This window comes from Mandrillus leucophaeus, unplaced genomic scaffold (genome assembly GCF_000951045.1).
Source record: "Mandrillus leucophaeus isolate KB7577 unplaced genomic scaffold, Mleu.le_1.0 Scaffold1254, whole genome shotgun sequence".
In the NCBI taxonomy this organism is placed as follows: Eukaryota; Metazoa; Chordata; class Mammalia; order Primates; family Cercopithecidae; genus Mandrillus; species Mandrillus leucophaeus.
The window spans coordinates 167,379-184,194 of NW_012100921.1; the positions used below are offsets into that span (position 1 = coordinate 167,379).

At 39.5% G+C, this 16,816-nt stretch overlaps 1 protein-coding gene across 1 annotated transcript; it reads left to right on the forward strand.

Moving 5' to 3' along the window:
- The first annotated feature begins 3,932 nt into the window (after window positions 1-3,932).
- On the forward strand, window positions 3,933-15,993 carry TRIM34 (tripartite motif containing 34). The gene is made up of 7 exons (XM_011971975.1): window positions 3,933-4,566; window positions 5,637-5,732; window positions 6,449-6,679; window positions 12,761-12,783; window positions 14,009-14,109; window positions 14,414-14,440; window positions 14,740-15,993. The coding sequence occupies exons 1-7, from the start codon at window positions 4,144-4,146 to the stop codon at window positions 15,303-15,305; spliced, it is 1,467 nt and encodes a 488-aa protein (XP_011827365.1). The 5' UTR covers window positions 3,933-4,143; the 3' UTR covers window positions 15,306-15,993.
- The last annotated feature ends 823 nt before the right edge of the window (window positions 15,994-16,816 follow it).

Consider the following 16,816-nt stretch of genomic DNA (forward strand, 5'->3'; position numbering starts at 1 on the left):
TGTGAACATGAAGTCACAGCCCGTGGCAGAATGCATGTTCTACTGCTTCCTCTCCTGGAGTCCCCCAGTATTTCTAACTATTAGTTGGATACTGATTGGAATAAAAGATAACAAAGAACCCCACATCTGTGGTTGGCTCATAGCTTTAGCCATAAACAGGGGTGAATATTATCATATCATGTAAACTCCTGGTCTTACTAGTCATCAGATCCTGGTCTGACCAATGGTCATTGCAGCCAGGGGCTACGAGTATATCTCTTTTGTATGATTTTTAGTATCTGTACCATTGGCTGGATGACATTCACCAGCCTACTTTCAGCCTTTTTTCCTCCTTAAGGTCTTTTGATGGATGGTTAGAGGAATAGACAGGTCTTGAGGCCTAGATTTATCTCCATACAGCTTTTTATCGTACCCCATCCTTTTGCCAAGCGTAGGAAAGATTCCTAGGTTGTCACACATCACAGATCTTTCTTTCACTATCAAACCTGTTCAATTATATTAGTTTTCTAGCACTGTTGTAACCAATTATCACAAACTAGATGACTTAAAACAATAGGAATCTATATCACAGCTCAGGAGTCAGAAGTCCAAAAGCAAGATGGTGGCAAATTTGATTTTTTTCAGAAGGCTCTATGTGAAAATGGGTTCTATTCCTCTCCCCTAGCTTCTGGTGGTTTCTAGCAAACCTTGGCATTCTTTGGCTTATATCTGTGCTACTTCCGTCTCTGTCTCTATTGTCACATGGCTTTCTTTCCCGTGTGTTTGTATGTCCTCTCCTCTTATAAAAACACAGGTCAAGGCCGGGTGCAGTGGCTCACGCCTGTAATCCCAGCACTTTGGGAGGCTGAGGCAGGTGGATCACCTGAGGTCAGGAGATCGAGACCAGCCTGGCCAACATGGTGAAACCCCATCTCTACTAAAGATATAACAATTAGCTGGGCGTGGTGGCATATGCCTGTAATCCCAGCTACTCAGGAGACTGAGGCAGGAGAATCGCTTGAACCTGGGAGGCGGGGGTTGCAGTGAGCTGAAATCGCGCCATTGTACTCCAGCCTGGGCGACAGAGTGAAACTCCATCTCAAAAAAAGAAAAAAAACACAGATCTTTAAATTTAGGGCTTGTCTTTATCCAGTATGACCTCATCTTAACTTGATTACACCTGCAAAGATGTAGTTTTCAAATAAGGTCATATTCATACAAGCAAATATATTTTTGTGAAGGGTATAATTCTATCTACTAGAACAAGTATCAAAATGTTACTTACTGCCTACTGAGAGCCACCCTTTTTCCCTTTGCCTCACAGTTTCTTGTCTAAACTGACCTCAGGTTCTGAGAATTGGCATTGTATCATCATGCCACTACTCTGTGGTGCACCCTCTGGCTGACCACAAGCAATAATTGCAGGTTTCTTTTGCCATTTGCACTCATGCAGCTTAACTCCGCAGGGGGAATACAGGACAGGAGATATAGCATGCAGGCAGGGCTGCTTCAGGTAAGCTCTCAGTGAGGATTTTTTTTTTTTTTTTTTTTTAGACAGAGTCTCGCTCTGTTGCCCAGGCTGGAGTGCAGTGGTGCCATCTCGGCTCACTGCAAGCTCTGCCTCCCCTGTTCACGCCATTCTCCTGCCTCAGCCTCCCGAGTAGCTGGGACTACAGGTGCCCACCCCCCCCCCGGCTAATTTTTGTATTTTTAGTAGAGACGGGGTTTCACCTTGTTAGCCAGGATGGTCTCAATCTCCAGACCTCGTGATCTGCCAGCCTCAGCCTCCCAAGGTGCTGGGATTACAGGTGTGAGCCACTGCGCCCGGCCTCAGTGAGGATTCTTATGTTGGTACAAGACCATGTGGATGTGTGTGAAACTAACGTAGCTTAGGTCAATCTTACATCAACAGACTGATTCCCTTGTAAAGACCATGAACATAGCTTCCAGGGCTCTACAGAGAATATTTTGTTACAAGAGTCTCAGACCTCTTACAGAAGATGAGGTCTGTGCTTACCAAAAAAATAAAAATGAAATAATATACCAGCGGATGGTGATGGGGATGTCTTTTTTATAGGAAGGAAGGACTTAAGCCTAATGATATCCCTTTTTTCCCCCACATGTCTAGTCTGACTTCCAATCTTATTTCCTTTACCTCACCCTATTTCCCACCCTCATCTGCTTCTCTCTATTTCTTCTGTTCACTTGTCCTGCATCCTCCCATCCCTGCCCTTACCTCCTATTCATTGGAAAGAGACTGTCACTTTTACTTCATTTAGGAAGTGTCACATATCCAGGTTCCTCTAGGCTCATGTGATGCCAAGGCCTAGGGCTTTTTGCATACCAACCACACATTTAAAAACTTTCGAAGATGTTATGATGCTACATCCTCCATGAACGGGGCATTCACTTACATAACTCCTTCTACCTAAAATATTTGTTTTCTTTCTCATTCTGTGTTCCTTTCTCATTATTCAGCTTTCATTAAACTCTTGCTTATCCAGCAAGATATCTTGGATTGTTCTCTACTTAGCAAATTATTTGATTTTCTAAAAACCTATACCTCTCTATGATGGTGTTTTTTACACCTTCATAGGTGTAATTTTTACTATTTTACACTTTATGATTATATGATTAGCTTCTATCTTATTTAGGTGACTATTTACTTTATTCTGGCTAATACCATCTGTTCATACTCAACTTTGAATTTTAATCCATTTCCTAGATTTTAATCATGGAAGATAATATGTCTTCAGTGAGAATTTCCAAAATAAACACAGGAATAATTGGCATTCAATTAGTGGATGTGGATTTAACACAGACAGAACTTCATTGCTCCTAAATGTAGTCTCCCGTTATATATTGGGACATCTCTCCCATGACCAACAGCCATCTCCTTGGTATTTCTATTCCTCAATGATCTGACATTGGTATGAATCTGTGATCTATGTGTAATTCAGCTGGTTACACCCCCTCCCCCAACAAATACACACCTTTTGGTTCCTATCAACCTCTATAACATCCTTCATGCCAAGATGAAATCCTACCATCTACAAACACAAGACCCCCTAGAAATTCCCAGCTTATGTGGTTTCCTCCATTTCTACACTCTCATAACACTGGATCCCAATCTACTTCTTTCAGGCTTTACCTCTGCTTTTCTTTGTTTAAATAAGTGGAGTAGCATGGAGACCTCCAAAAGAGAACTCTGAGGATATTATGTTCACTCCAATTCTACCTATTGAATTGGATGATCTTTGTAAGTCATTTAATTTTATTTATTCATCTGAAGAAAGGGAGTACTCTTATTTCTTAAGAATTTTTGAAGGAGGAACAAATAGGCCAAAGTGATTTTTAAATTGTAACTGGTAATGAAATCTCCATATTGTGGTCATTGCTGTTTCTGTGGGTATCTCTGGAAAGTGTGTGAGGGCATGGGAGGATTTTGTGTGGGTGGATGTGTTAGAAGGTGAGCACTTCTTCACTGGAAACCACATCTGGGGTTCCAAAGTTCAGCTATTGAAGAATTTCCAAATAATGGGAAAGAAAAATGAAACACTGATAAAGTTTTAGTCGTCTATGGAGAGACAGGGATTTTTTTATATATATATTTATCAAACATTGTGCTTCTCTATGTTCTAAACACTGAGGCTATAGCAGTAAAAAAACAGAAGTGCCTAATCTATGTGTAGATTATATTTTAGAAAGAAGACGTAGACATTTAAAAATAGATAGTGATGTTAAGAGAAAGATGGCAAATGTACATTGAATGATGAGTTTGTGGTTGTGCTGTAGTTAAGTTTGTCTTATCAGGCCCTTCTGTGAAGGGACATGTAAGGAGAAAGTTGAAAAATGTATAAACGAAAGTTATGCAAATAGCAACAGGAGGGTAATTCTAGGCTAAGTAATGAACAAGTGCAAAAGCCTTGAGGCATTAACAGCTTGCCCAGACCACTTTCAGCCAGTTTTGGTTTCTCTTCCTCATCTTTGTTCTTTGATGTTGCAGTCTTGGCCAGTCTTTGATGTGTGCGCAATTAGAATGCATTTTATTTGTACCATTCTTATACCATCCTTTCAATCTTCTCGGCCATCCAGGGGTCTTTAACCAGAAGAGAGAGGAGAGCCTCAGGAGTTAGGACCAGAAGAAGCCAGGAAAGCAGTGCAATGGCTTCAAAAATCTTGCTTAATGTGCAAGAGGAGGTCACTTGTCCCATCTGCCTGGAGCTGTTGACAGAACCCTTGAGTCTAGGCTGTGGCCACAGCCTCTGCCGAGCCTGCATCACTGTGAGCAACAAGGAGGCAGTGACCAGCCCAGGAGGAAAAAGCAGCTGTCCTGTGTGTGGTACCAGTTACTCATTTGAAAACCTACAAACTAATCGGCATCTGACCAACATAGTGGAGAGACTCAAGGAGGTCAAGTTGAGCTCAGACAATGGGAAGAAGAGAGATCTCTGTGATCATCATGGAGAGAAACTCCTACTCTTCTGTAAGGAGGATAGGAAAGTCATTTGCTGGCTTTGTGAGCGGTCTCAGGAGCACCGTGGTCACCACACAGTCCTCACGGAGGAATTATTCAAGGAATGTCAGGTAGGGCCCTAGATGGAGGGAGTTGGGGCAGAAGATGGTAGTTGGTGGAAAGTCTCACCCTTTCATCCTTCTTTTTTTTTTTTTTTTGTGAGAAAAAAAAGTCACCTGTCACCCAGGCTGGAGTGCAGTGGTGTGATCTCTACTCACTGCAACCTCCGCCCTCCGAGTTCAAGCGATTCTTCTGCCTCAGCCTCCCGAGCAGTTAAGATTATAGGCACCTGCCACCGCGCCCAGCTATTTTTTGTTTGTTTGTTTGTTTGTTTGTTTGTTTGTTTTTTTAGTAGAGACGGAGTTTCACCATCTTGGCCAGGCTGGTCTTAAACTCCTAATCTCACAATCCACCCACCTCGGCCTCCCAAAGTGCTGGGATTACAGGCGTAAGCCACCGCCCCCAGCCTTTTTTTTTTTTTTTTTTTTTTTTTTTTTTGTGAGCAATAAAGGTTTTTAATCACCTGGGTGCAGGCAGACTAAGTCAGAAAAAGGAGCCAGCCCTTTTCATCCTTCTTTACCCCTTGTGGAACCATAATTTTGAGTCCCTTGATCATCTCCATGTATATCTTTCACCCTGTGCTCAGCTTCCAATGCCTGGGGTACATTCCTGCGTATTCCTTTCATTTACATAACAGATGATCCTAGAGTACAGTCTCTTAGCCTAGAGTGAGAGATTTTTGTTTTGTTTTTTCCTTTTTCGTTGTATGGGTGATAAGTTCCTTCCCAAAGTTAGCTCTCTTGCTTCTCTAAGCAGGATAATTGCTCAGGAACATTGTGGATTGAACGAGGAAAGAGCATTGATAAGAGGAAAGGACTTTCCTTTCTGCAGGGTAAATACTTACTCTAAGGAAAGAGAGAATCAGGCTACTCCTCTTAAGGGGTATTGATTTTCATCACAATGAATAAACGATACATTCATCTCCTCAAATTTTTCCCCATGTCATAGATTCTAATCACCAGCTTCACAGTTTCTGTAAATTGATTTTTTTCTGGCATCAACTTGATTTTTTCTCTGTTGTCCTCTATCCAGATACTGAGAAAGCTTATAGCTTGACTCTAGTGTGATTCCCTTCTCCTAGGGGAAACTCCAGGCAGTCCTCAAGAGGCTGAAGAAGGAGGAACAGGAAGCTGAGAAGCTAGAAGCTGACATCAGAGAAGAGAAAACTTCCTGGAAGGCAAGAGGAGACTCTGAAGGATTTCTGAGACAGGAATCTTGACAGGACCTTAATCCGAGGAGGCCTCATCCTTTTATTCCTTGACATTGCATGAGTCCTGAAGCCATTTAATTAGTTCTCTTCTCTGTCCTGTCCCTGTTGGGGGTGGAGGCTAGAAAGTGGACATGTTACAATTACACACACATACTGGAACTAAGCACAAAGATGGACTCTATGATGAGGAAGGCTAGCAAATACTGTGTTCCATTGCTCTTTTCCTATGAGGCTCTACTACTTCTGGTGAAAGACACTATATAAAGGACTACAGTTTTCCTCAAGATTCAAATTAGGAGTGTGGTAAGGCAGGCAGTCATGAATATCCAGGAAAGCGGTCTAGAAGCTAAGCCTTATGTTTTACATTTTGTCTGAGGGTTAGCCTAGATAAGACAGTTTGAGGTCATTGTTTTGGCAAGTACTGAAAGGAAAATAGTAGGAAAAAATAGCTTCCCTCTAAGTACCTCTATTGCTTCTACTCCTTGCTGATTTGAACTCCCTGAAAAAAAAAATCTATATATAGATAATATAGGTATTATATATACAGATAACATAAATACACACACACACGTGTGTGTGTGTGTGTGTGTGTGTGTGTATTTCCCTACTGCCTCCTAATTCCTTGCACAATAGGCCCTTAGCCTGACAAACTTATTACATCTCTCTCTTGTCCATCCTTGCAGTATCAGGTACAAACTGAGAGACAAAGGATACAAACAGAATTTGATCAGCTTAGAAGCATCCTAAATAGTGAGGAGCAGAGAGAGCTGCAAAGATTGGAAGAAGAGGAAAAGAAGAGGCTGGATAAGTTTGCAGAGGCTGAGGATGAGCTAGTTCAGCAGAAGCAGTTGGTGAGAGAGCTAATCTCAGATGTGGAGTGTCGGAGTCAGTGGTCAGCAATGGAGCTGCTACAGGTAAGAAGGTTCACTCAATCTGAGATTCTGGGAACACAGTTCCCTTCTGTGTCCTTGCGTTCTCATGCTGGTAGTGACACTAAGGGGTTTCTTTGGCCTTGCAGTGCTGCCTTGTCATCCATTCTAGATGTCATGGACATGAATGACATTTTTGTTAATTTATGAAGTAAGGGAATACATTTTACCTTGCAGAGAAGATCCATGATATCTAGTTATAGTCTCTAGGCCCCTGTTATATGGGATCTAGTGTCAGGCATTCACCAGACTTCTCTTTACTCCGATTAGTCACAGGTAAACACATGGATTTTCAGGTTTAAGAGCATACACATTTAAGAAATGTGTTCTATTTAAGTTTAAAATATGCTTATTTTTATTGTAAATGTTCCCTGTTAATTTTTTTTTTTTTTTTTTTGAGGCGGAGTCTTGCTCTGTCGCCCAGGCTAGAGTGCAGTAGCACGATCTCGACTCACTGCAAGCTCCGCCTCTCGGGTTCACGCCATTCTCCTGCCTAGCCTCCCAAGTAGGTGGGACTACAAGTGCCTGCCAACATGCCTGGCTAACTTTTTTTGTATTTTTAGTAGAGATGGGGTTTCACCGTGCTAGCCAGTATGGTCTTGATCTCCTGACCTCATGATCCGCCCGCCTCGGCCTCCCAAAGTGCTGGGATTACAGGCCTGAGCCACCGCGCCCAGCCCCCTGTCAATTTTTTTAAAACATAAAGTGATAGAATATTGAGCCTTTTGAAGAGATAGATGGACAAATATATAGACAGACAGTGCTTTCCTTTCTTTGCTGAATTTCCAAATATTTCCTTTTTAAGATTTGGATCGAAGCAGGAGAGTAACTGATTTTCATTTGTTGAATTGTTTCCTTTGTCTCTGGTGCTTATATCCCAGCTTTTTAAAAATTCTTTTCTCCTTTTGTCTTCTTTTCTTGTTTAAATTTAAGATTACTCTGGAACAGAAGTTCCTAAACATATTTTACACTCATTAGTATGGCTATAATAAAAAAAGATGGACAATACCAAGTGTTGGGGAAGATGTGAAGAAATTGAAACCTTCTTGAATTGCTAGTAGAGATGTACAATAGTAAAGCTACTTTAAAAAACTGCTTGGCAGTTGCTCAGAAACGTAAAGAGAGTTCTCATGTGGCCTAGCCATTCCATTCCTACCTATATACCTAGAAGAACTGAATACATATATCTGTGCATAAACTTACATATGAAAGTTCACAGCAGTATTGTTCAAAAATAAAAACAACTCAAATCTCCTTAACTGATGAATGAATAAGCAAAATGTGTTACATCCAAACAATGTAATATTGTTTAGCTATGAAAAATAATGAATTAATAATACATGCTATGACATGGATGTACCTTGAAAACATTATAAATGAAAGAAGGCAAGCACAAAGTTCTTTTTTGTATGATTCAATTTATATGAATTATACTTACAGACGTAAGTAGCAAATCCATAATATAGAAATGAGATTAGTGGTTGCCAGGGCTCTGGGGAAGAATTAATAGGAAGTAATTGCTAATTAGTGTACACTTTCTATTTGTAGAGATGAAAATGATCTGGATTAACTGTGAAACGATGGTTGCACTACATTGTGAATATATTAAAACCTGTTAAATTGTGCACTGTAAAGGGCAAATCTCATGGTATTTGAACTACATCTCAGTAAAAACAAAAGCAAAAAGGTTCTGTAGGCCCTTTTTTATGGTTCTTCCTTAAGCTCTTCACAACCCTTTGAATCACCACCTTCACAAAAGAACACTGTGTTTATGTCATTTGTCCACGCATTTGTCCTATTTAAGTCAGTCTTAGTTGCTATTTAGTCACTTGGAATTTAAAAATTATTGGTAGATCAAAAACTATAAATGCTGTGGGATTAACATTTCACATCTAGATGTTAGCTTCAAAGAATGGCAAATGGAAAACTAAGGAACTTATTCTTTTATCTGAGTAGGGACTTTGGCTATTCCTCTCAATATGTTAAGATGTATGCTGTTGCATTTGTGGTATTTCCCCTCCACAGTCCTGTCTCCTGAGAGTTACCGTAACAGCTTTCTTTCTATATGGATTCTTATGACAGTGACTGGGATGGATGGTGTTATCATATATTCATTGTTTGTTTCCTGGAGGGACTGATGTTCTTTGCATAAGAGCTACATTCAACACTTACTGCCGAAGAATGATCTAGACAGAAAGATGCTAAACTTGAAAATTGATGCAAAAGTTAGATGAGATTTTAGGTTATTTCCCTTATAAAAGAGATACTTTGATTTTTAATGCTTTCTGTAATAGTTTTATTATATTTGACCATTTTTATTTTTGAAAGAATGGAATGGTAGGTAGCTAAATGAGGGAATGAAGATGGCAGTTATTATTTTTAAAACTTTTTTTCAGATTTTTTAAAATTTTAGATTCAGGGGCACATGTACAGGTTTCTTATCAGGGTCTATTGCACAATGCTAGGGTTTGGGCTTCATGGTACTCATTATTTTTGTCTTGTCAATATCCATTCCCCGTTTTTCTGGTAACAACACCTGGAATTACTCTTGAAAGAAAGACTAGCATGTCTATTTCTATGCTTGTACTTGTTTAGACCTGAGAAAATCAGCACTATCGAGGATGAATGAGTTAATTATGTGTAAATCAGTGTATCCAACCCTTACGTCCCTACCAACCACACTGTGATAATTTTTTTTTATTATTATTATTATTATTATTTTTTGAGACGGAGTCTCGCTTTGTCGCCCAGGCTGGAGTGCAGTGGCGCGATCTCTGCTCACTGCAAGCTCCGCCTCCCGGGTTCACGCCATTCTCCTGCCTCAGCCTCCCGAGTAGCTGGGACTACAGGCGCCCACCACCATGCCCGGCTAATTTTTTGTATTTTTAGTAGAGATGGGGTTTCACCGTGTTAGCCAGGATGGTCTTGATCTCCTGACCTCGTGATCCGCCCGCCTCAGCCTCCCAAAGTGCTGGGATTACAGGCGTGAGCCACCGCGCCCGGCCACTGTGGTTATTTTAAGTTGGGCATCTGACCCAATCCTGAATGCTTGTGGGTGACAAAATTGTACTATCATTACAGTGAAGAGAAGTTGTCCCTTGTAGCAGAAAATAATACCAGTGAAGATAATTCAAATAAAAAGTTTCAAGTTGCTATCAATTAAAATCTGAGAATACAGTCAAAATATAGGGAAGAAATGAGAATTAATAGGCACAGAGAGGCCAGAATTTTGACAGAGGTTTGAGCTTCCAGAGCCATCTGTGACTAAAGTAATACCTCTCTGGCCACAACCCTTACTTTCTTTCCAGTTAAGGCAATTTTAGTTGTTGAACAACAAAACTATACTAGTAAAGAGAGCAAACCCATTTATTTGGTTGTACAGCAGCTGGTGTCATGAAAGAGTAAGGCCAAATATATTGGTACATCTTGCTCAAAACAAAGTAACCCATAGTGGTGATGATGGGGGAATGCAGATGTCTAACAGAAATTAAGGATGGACTGCCTTGATAAAATGTTTTAGTGTCTGGGACAGGGACTGAGTGAATATTGATACCATTTTGACGACAGGGCATAAGAAAGGAAACATGGTTGGTGAATAGCTTATGTTTTAGATATTCTTAGTTACTAGTGCCCGTTTTTTCTTCTTTGAGGAATGTAGTATTGTCCCTGTACAGAATGAAGTCTAGCTGCTTTTTCTCATGGTCTAATAATGAGAGGCAGACAGACTTGGAAAAGAAGGGGGTTTATTTTTTCAACTGGTTACAGGGAGAAAGTTGGAGTAACTTATCAGACCAACTCAGAGTTACAAGATTTTTTTCTGGAGCTTATATACATTTTAAGCTCTATGCCTTCGTGTGGGAGTGCACCTACAAGCAGGAGTGTTTTATTCAATTTATATCTATCTTTAACTAGGGTTTGAGGTCTAGAGAGTTTTCTCTAGAATCTTGGAAAGTTTCTTAATCTTAAATGGGCCCTGGTACAAGGTGTATGTGTAAGAATGCTTTTATTATTCGATCAGACTTTAGGGTATGAGAAAACCCAGGCAGGGTCTTTAAAGGGTTTGCTTTCACATTTCAGCCCTGGTACTCAGGCACCAGCTTTTCCAATTCTTTAATGTTTAACTTATGCATTCATCAAAATTATAGTAAAGGGATAAGGGAAACTGATTGTTCTGGTTGCTGATGGAAACCTGACCTGCCACAGTATTATAGAAACATGATTACAGATAAAAGACAATGATTAGATATGTAAAGGCTGACAAAAAACAGCACCTATATATGAGCTAAAATTAAGATTAGAGGCTGGGCGCGGTGGCTCACACCTGTAATCCCAGCACTTTGGGAGACTGAGGTGGGTGGGTCATGAGGTCAGGAGATCAAGACCATCCTGGCTAACATGGTGAAACCCCATCTCTACTAAAAATACAAAAAATTAACTGGGCGTGGTGGCATGTGCCTGTAGTCCCAGGTACTTGGGAGGCTGAGGCAGGAGAATCACTTGAACCGGGGAGGTGGAGGTTGCAGTAAGCCAAGGTCGCACTACTGCACTCCAGCCTGGGTGACAGAGTGAGACTCCATCTCAAAAAAAAAAAAAAAAAAGATTGGAAGAGGTTACGTATAGGTGGTGGATAGAGCAGGACTTTTCTGTCTGTACATAAAACCATGTCATCTGTAAAAAGAGATAGATTTACTACTTTCTTTCCAGTATACATGCTTTTTTAAAAATTAGTTTTTATTGGTACTTAATAAGTATATATATTTATGGGGTACATAGATTTTGGCAAAGGTGTATACAATGCATAATAATTACATCAGTCCATCAGGGTAAATGAGGTATATCCATCACCTCAAGCGTTTATCATTTCTTTGTGTTACCAACATTCAGATTATACTATTTTAATTATTTTAAATGCATAATAAATTATTTTTGACTATAGTCACCCTGTTGTGGTATCAAATACTAAATCTTATTCATTCTATCTAATTGCCAACATAGAGCCTTTTATTTCTTTTCTGTGACTAACTGCCCTGACTAGAACCTCCAATACCATGTTAAATAGAAGCAGTGAGAGCAGACATCCTTGTCTTTTCTGATCTTTGGGAAAAAGCATTCAGTTTTTCACCACAAAGTATGATGTTAGCTGTAGGTTTTTCATAGATGTGTTTCATCAGGCTGAGGGACCTGTCTTCTATTCCAAGTTTGTTACCATTCCTGTTTGTTTTTTTTTTTTTTAATGAAAGTGTGCTGAATTTTGCTGAATGCTTTTTTTTTCATGTCTATTGAGATCATCATGTGGTTTTTATCCTTTATTTTATTAATATGGTATATTACATCAATTGATTTTTTTATGTTGAACCAACCTTGCATTTCTGGGATAAATTCTACTTGACCATCAGGTATAATCTTTTTGCTGGATTGCCAGATTTGATTTTCTTATATTTTTGTTGAAGAATTTTATATTTATATTCTTAAGAGATATTGGCCTATGGTTTTCTTTTCTTGTGATGTCTTTGGTTCTTTTATCAGGGTTCTTTTATCAGGGTAGGATGAGCCTCACGTAGTGAATCAGGAAGTGTTCCCTGCTCTTCTATATTTTTGAAATAATTTATGAAGTTTTGATGTTATTTCTTTTTAAACCTTTAGCAGAATTCTCCAGTGAAGCCATCTGGGTAAGGCCTTTTCTCTGTAGGAAGTCTTTGATTTCCAACTTAATATCTTAACATGTTTTAGGCCTATTCATATTTTCTATGTGTTCTTTAATCAATATTGATAGTTTCTGTATTTTTAGGAATTTGTCTATTTCATTTCGATTATCTAATTTGTTGGCATACAGTTGTTCATCATTTTTATAATCCTTTTAATTTCCATAAGGTCAGTAGTAATATCCCATCTTTCATTCCCGATTTTTTTTTTTCTTGGTGTGTCTAGCCAAACGTTTGCCAATTTTGTTGACATTTTCATATAACTCACTTCTGATTTTTCCATTTTTTTTCTATGGTTCTTTCTTTCATTAGTCTTATGCTAGTCTTTATACACTTTGACTCATGTTTTCTCTTTTCTTTCTAGGACATGAGTGGAATCATGAAATGGTGCGTATGGGTGGCCAGGAGTGGTGCTTGTGAGTTATAAAGAAGTGTTTGTAGCTATTAGAGTTATTTGGTGGTCAATCAGAACAAAAAAATCTCCCAGAGCAGTAAAATTTGGATGTAACTTTATCTTAAATTGCTGGTCCCAGATGAGTATTTGAGAATTCCATAACTACTGAGAATGGACTCGATCCTATAGTAGTAAATTCAGTGATTGAAGTTCAGAGCTACAGCCAGAAAGGATATTAAGGATGAGAGCTTTTACTGTCAGACTTCTGTGACTTCACTTGTTTAATTCATCCTCTGTCCCTGCATCCAGCCCTGGATCTTTTATTTTATATGTGTTTGTCATATCACATGGAGGGCCTTGTCAAATCCTAAAATAGGGCATGGAGACAGCTCCTTTATATTTACTTTGCTTACTTAGAAATAGAAGGTACCAGATCATTATGCAAGGTTCTCTTTAGATTTCCAAAAGCAGACTCGAGCCTCAGGATGGTAGCTTTGACTCTGATGACGATAATTGATCTCTGCCTGTTCACACACTTTAGAAGCTCCTACGGAAAAGTGTAGTCCTTGTTCCTTATGTTTACCATTGCCAACCTACTTGGAAACATCAAGTTTCTTACAAACAGATAAAATTCTAACATTTTTACTTAGGTGGTCATAACTTCTCCTTTGCCAAGTGTTCATGTTTCCCAGAGAATCCGAAATCTCAAATGTGGGTCATCCCACTGGAGTTCAGGCTTTGAACTAGGGCACAGGCTCACAGGATTTCCCTACAGAGCCCCACATCACAGTCAGGATATACAGCGCAGAATACTACATCTCTGGCCCCTCCCAGAAGACCCACTGAGATGCAGTGAGTTTTCCACATATCACTTACCATTTCTATAGGTAGCAAAGTATTTTCCTATGCATTGTTTTATCCAATTTTTTATTATTTCCATTAGAGATCAAAGGAGGGTTTAATTATTTTATTTTTAAGGAAGAAACTGTACTTTCAAAAAATGAAGACCTTCCCAAGGCCACCCAGAGGATAAGAGGGAAAGTAGACACAGTCACATTTCTTCTGGATCCAGGGTCAGGCTCTCCCTTCTCCACCTCCTCAGGCTAAGGGAGAGGGATTCAAGTGCATCAGTGATGTGAAGGAGATGAAACCAGTGATGTGGGAGGGATGGACGCAGGATGAAAGATGTGGGGGTCAGACAATTTTTATCATTCCTAGGAGTGAGATCTGGAGGCTGAAAAAGCCAAAAAAGGTTTCCAAGAAACTGAAGACTGTATTCCGTGCTCCAGATCTGAGTAGGATGCTGCAAATGTTTAGAGGTGAGGAGAAGCATAGACTGTGGATGTGGGATTGTTGTGGTGTCAGGTAATAAACTGTCTAGGTGGGATAACTTAAAATTGAGGACAGAGAGAGGAGGGAGGTCAGAAAAAAAGCAATATTCTGTGATGAAGAGGATACATTTATATGTAAGGAAAAGTGGCTAGGTCTTTGGTTTATCTTTTAATTCACTAGCTCACAGCTTCACGGTATTCCCTTCCCCTGTCCCTACTCCAAAGAATATATAGGTATCAGTGCTTACTCCTTTGTTTCTAATCACCATCACTGAATCTTTTATTATTTCAGAACTGACAGCTGTCCGATGCTACTGGGGTAAGAAAAAGTTATCGTCTTTAAATAACTATGTTCCATTTACCTTCCAGAAGTTTATGGTTTCAATGATATCTTCTGATCTTAGCCTCATGCATTCTTAGCACCTCCCAAAACATTTGCCTAATGCATTTCTCCAGTGTTTTACCCCTCCCACAATTTCATCAATGCAAGTTTTTCAGGCACCTCTCAAGTTCCTTCATCACAATGTCACTAGATAAACTACTCCATATCTGTCACCTAGTCATATATATCACATAGATGATTATATTCATATACATACACATTTTTTTTTCTTGCAGCGGATGTCACACTGAATTCAGTCAACCTAAATTTGAATCTTGTCCTTTCAGAAGATCAGAGACAAGTGATATCTGTGCCAATTTGGCCTTTTCAGTGTTATAATTATGGTGTCTTGGGATCCCAATATTTCTCCTCTGGGAAACATTACTGGGAAGTGGATGTGTCCAAGAAAACTGCCTGGATCTTGGGAGTATATTGTAGAACATGTTCCCGCAATATAAAGTATGTTGTTAGAAGATGTGCAAATCATCAAAATGTTTACTCCAAATACAGACCTTTATTTGGCTACTGGGTTATAGGGTTACAGAATAAATGTAAGTATAGTGCCTTTGAGGAGTCTTTGTCCTCTGATCCTGAGGTTTTGACTCTCTCCATGGCTGTGCCTCCCTGCCGTGTTGGGGTTTTCCTAGACTATGAAGCAGGTATAGTCTCATTTTTCAATGTCACAAGCCATGGCTCCCTCATTTACAAGTTCTCTAAATGTTGCTTTTCTCAGCCTGTTTATCCATATTTCAATCCTTGGAACTGTCCAGCTCCCATGACGCTATGCCCACCAAGCTCTTGAATTTTCTCATTTCTTCACCTACAACTCTTTGTCTTGACTTATCTCCTGCAACTGACTCATCTGCAACATTCAGACCATTGCTTCCTTGTGGTTTCCCTTCTTTAGAACTTCTACTCATCTTTGAGATGTACAGTATATTTGGCTTGAGTTATGAGAGATGCTTATTTATTCATTTACTCTTTTTCATATTTTCAGAGAAAGTTACCTAATCCCTCCTAAAGACACAGTAGTATTGGTATAACATCCTTGCCTTCCCATTTGTCCGTATTTTGCTTTACCACTGATGTGAAGAGGCCCAAAGCCTGTTAGCCACCATCCATGCTACCTAGGTAGTCCATAGGAACCACCCTGATGACCACCACCAACATCAACTAAAGGTTCTTGGAGGGTATGTCAGTGTTTTGCTCAGGATATCCCAGATACATCAAGGAATTAAGGAGAGGAAAATACAAGCAATATGTGTATTCAGAGTGAAGATTTTATGTCCAGAGTATTTGAGCTCTAACCCTGTCTCTTGTTTTCTAATCATGATGAATACTTTCTCAGTTTCTTTTTCCTGAAATATAAATTGGGATTTAAGAATGTACTTAACTATTAAAATCATTGTGTAAAACTAAGTGTCTCTGAATGTAATGCACAATTTAGTGTCTGGAACATAATAAATATTTGCTCTCATGATTACTAAAAAGTGTGAGCTGTGGTAATGTCCTGTGCAATAGTTTTGTGACCTTCAGAGGAATAGTAGTTGATTTTACTGAAGTCTCATTTTTCAAGTTCCCAGACTCCACTGTCAAGACCACTCCAATTTTAGTTTTGTTTTATAGAACTTTTTATACTGAGAGTAGGACTGTTCTTTTTCTTTTTAATTGTACATATTATAGATATATAGTATTATGTTTTGATATACAATTTCATGGTAAAGTGATTACTACAGCCAAGTAAATTAATACATCCACTATATCATATAGTTACTGTGTGTGTGGGGGGGGTGGTGGTGGTGGTAAGTGCATTTAAAATCTACTTTCTTAGTAAATTCCCAGTATACAATACAATGTTAACTATAATCCTTGATATAGTTGGGATTTTTGTCCTGCCCAAATCTAATCCTTGATATAGTTGGGATTTTTGTCCTGCCCAAATCTCATGTTGAAATGTAATCCCCAATGTTGGAGGTGGGGCCCTGGTGGGAGGTGATTGGATCATGGAGGGCCTAGCACCCATGGTAATTAATACATTCTTGCTGTGAGTTCATGGGAGATCTGGTTATTTAAGAGTATGGCACTTCATCCTCTCTCTCTATTGTTCCCACCCCTGCCAGTGATGTTCTTGCTCCTGCTAATGTTAGAATAGAAAAGTGATCGTATATAAAAAAAAAAAATTAAGTTAGTACAACAATAAAAAAGTGTGATAGGCTGGGCGCCTTGGCTCGTGCCGGTAATCCCAGCCAGCACTTTGGGATCCCAGCCAGCACTTTGGGAGGCCGAGATGAGAGGGTCACCTGAGGTCAGGAG

Coding starts and splice junctions, on each gene's coding strand:
- TRIM34 (XM_011971975.1), top strand. CDS start 4,144: ATGGCTTCAAAAATCTTGCTTAATGTGCAAGAGGAGGTCACTTGTCCC. Junction 12,784..14,008: donor ATGAGTGGAATCATGAAATG/GTGCGTATGGGT, acceptor TATCATTCCTAG/GAGTGAGATCTGGAGGCTGA. Junction 14,441..14,739: donor AGCTGTCCGATGCTACTGGG/GTAAGAAAAAGT, acceptor TTTTTCTTGCAG/CGGATGTCACACTGAATTCA.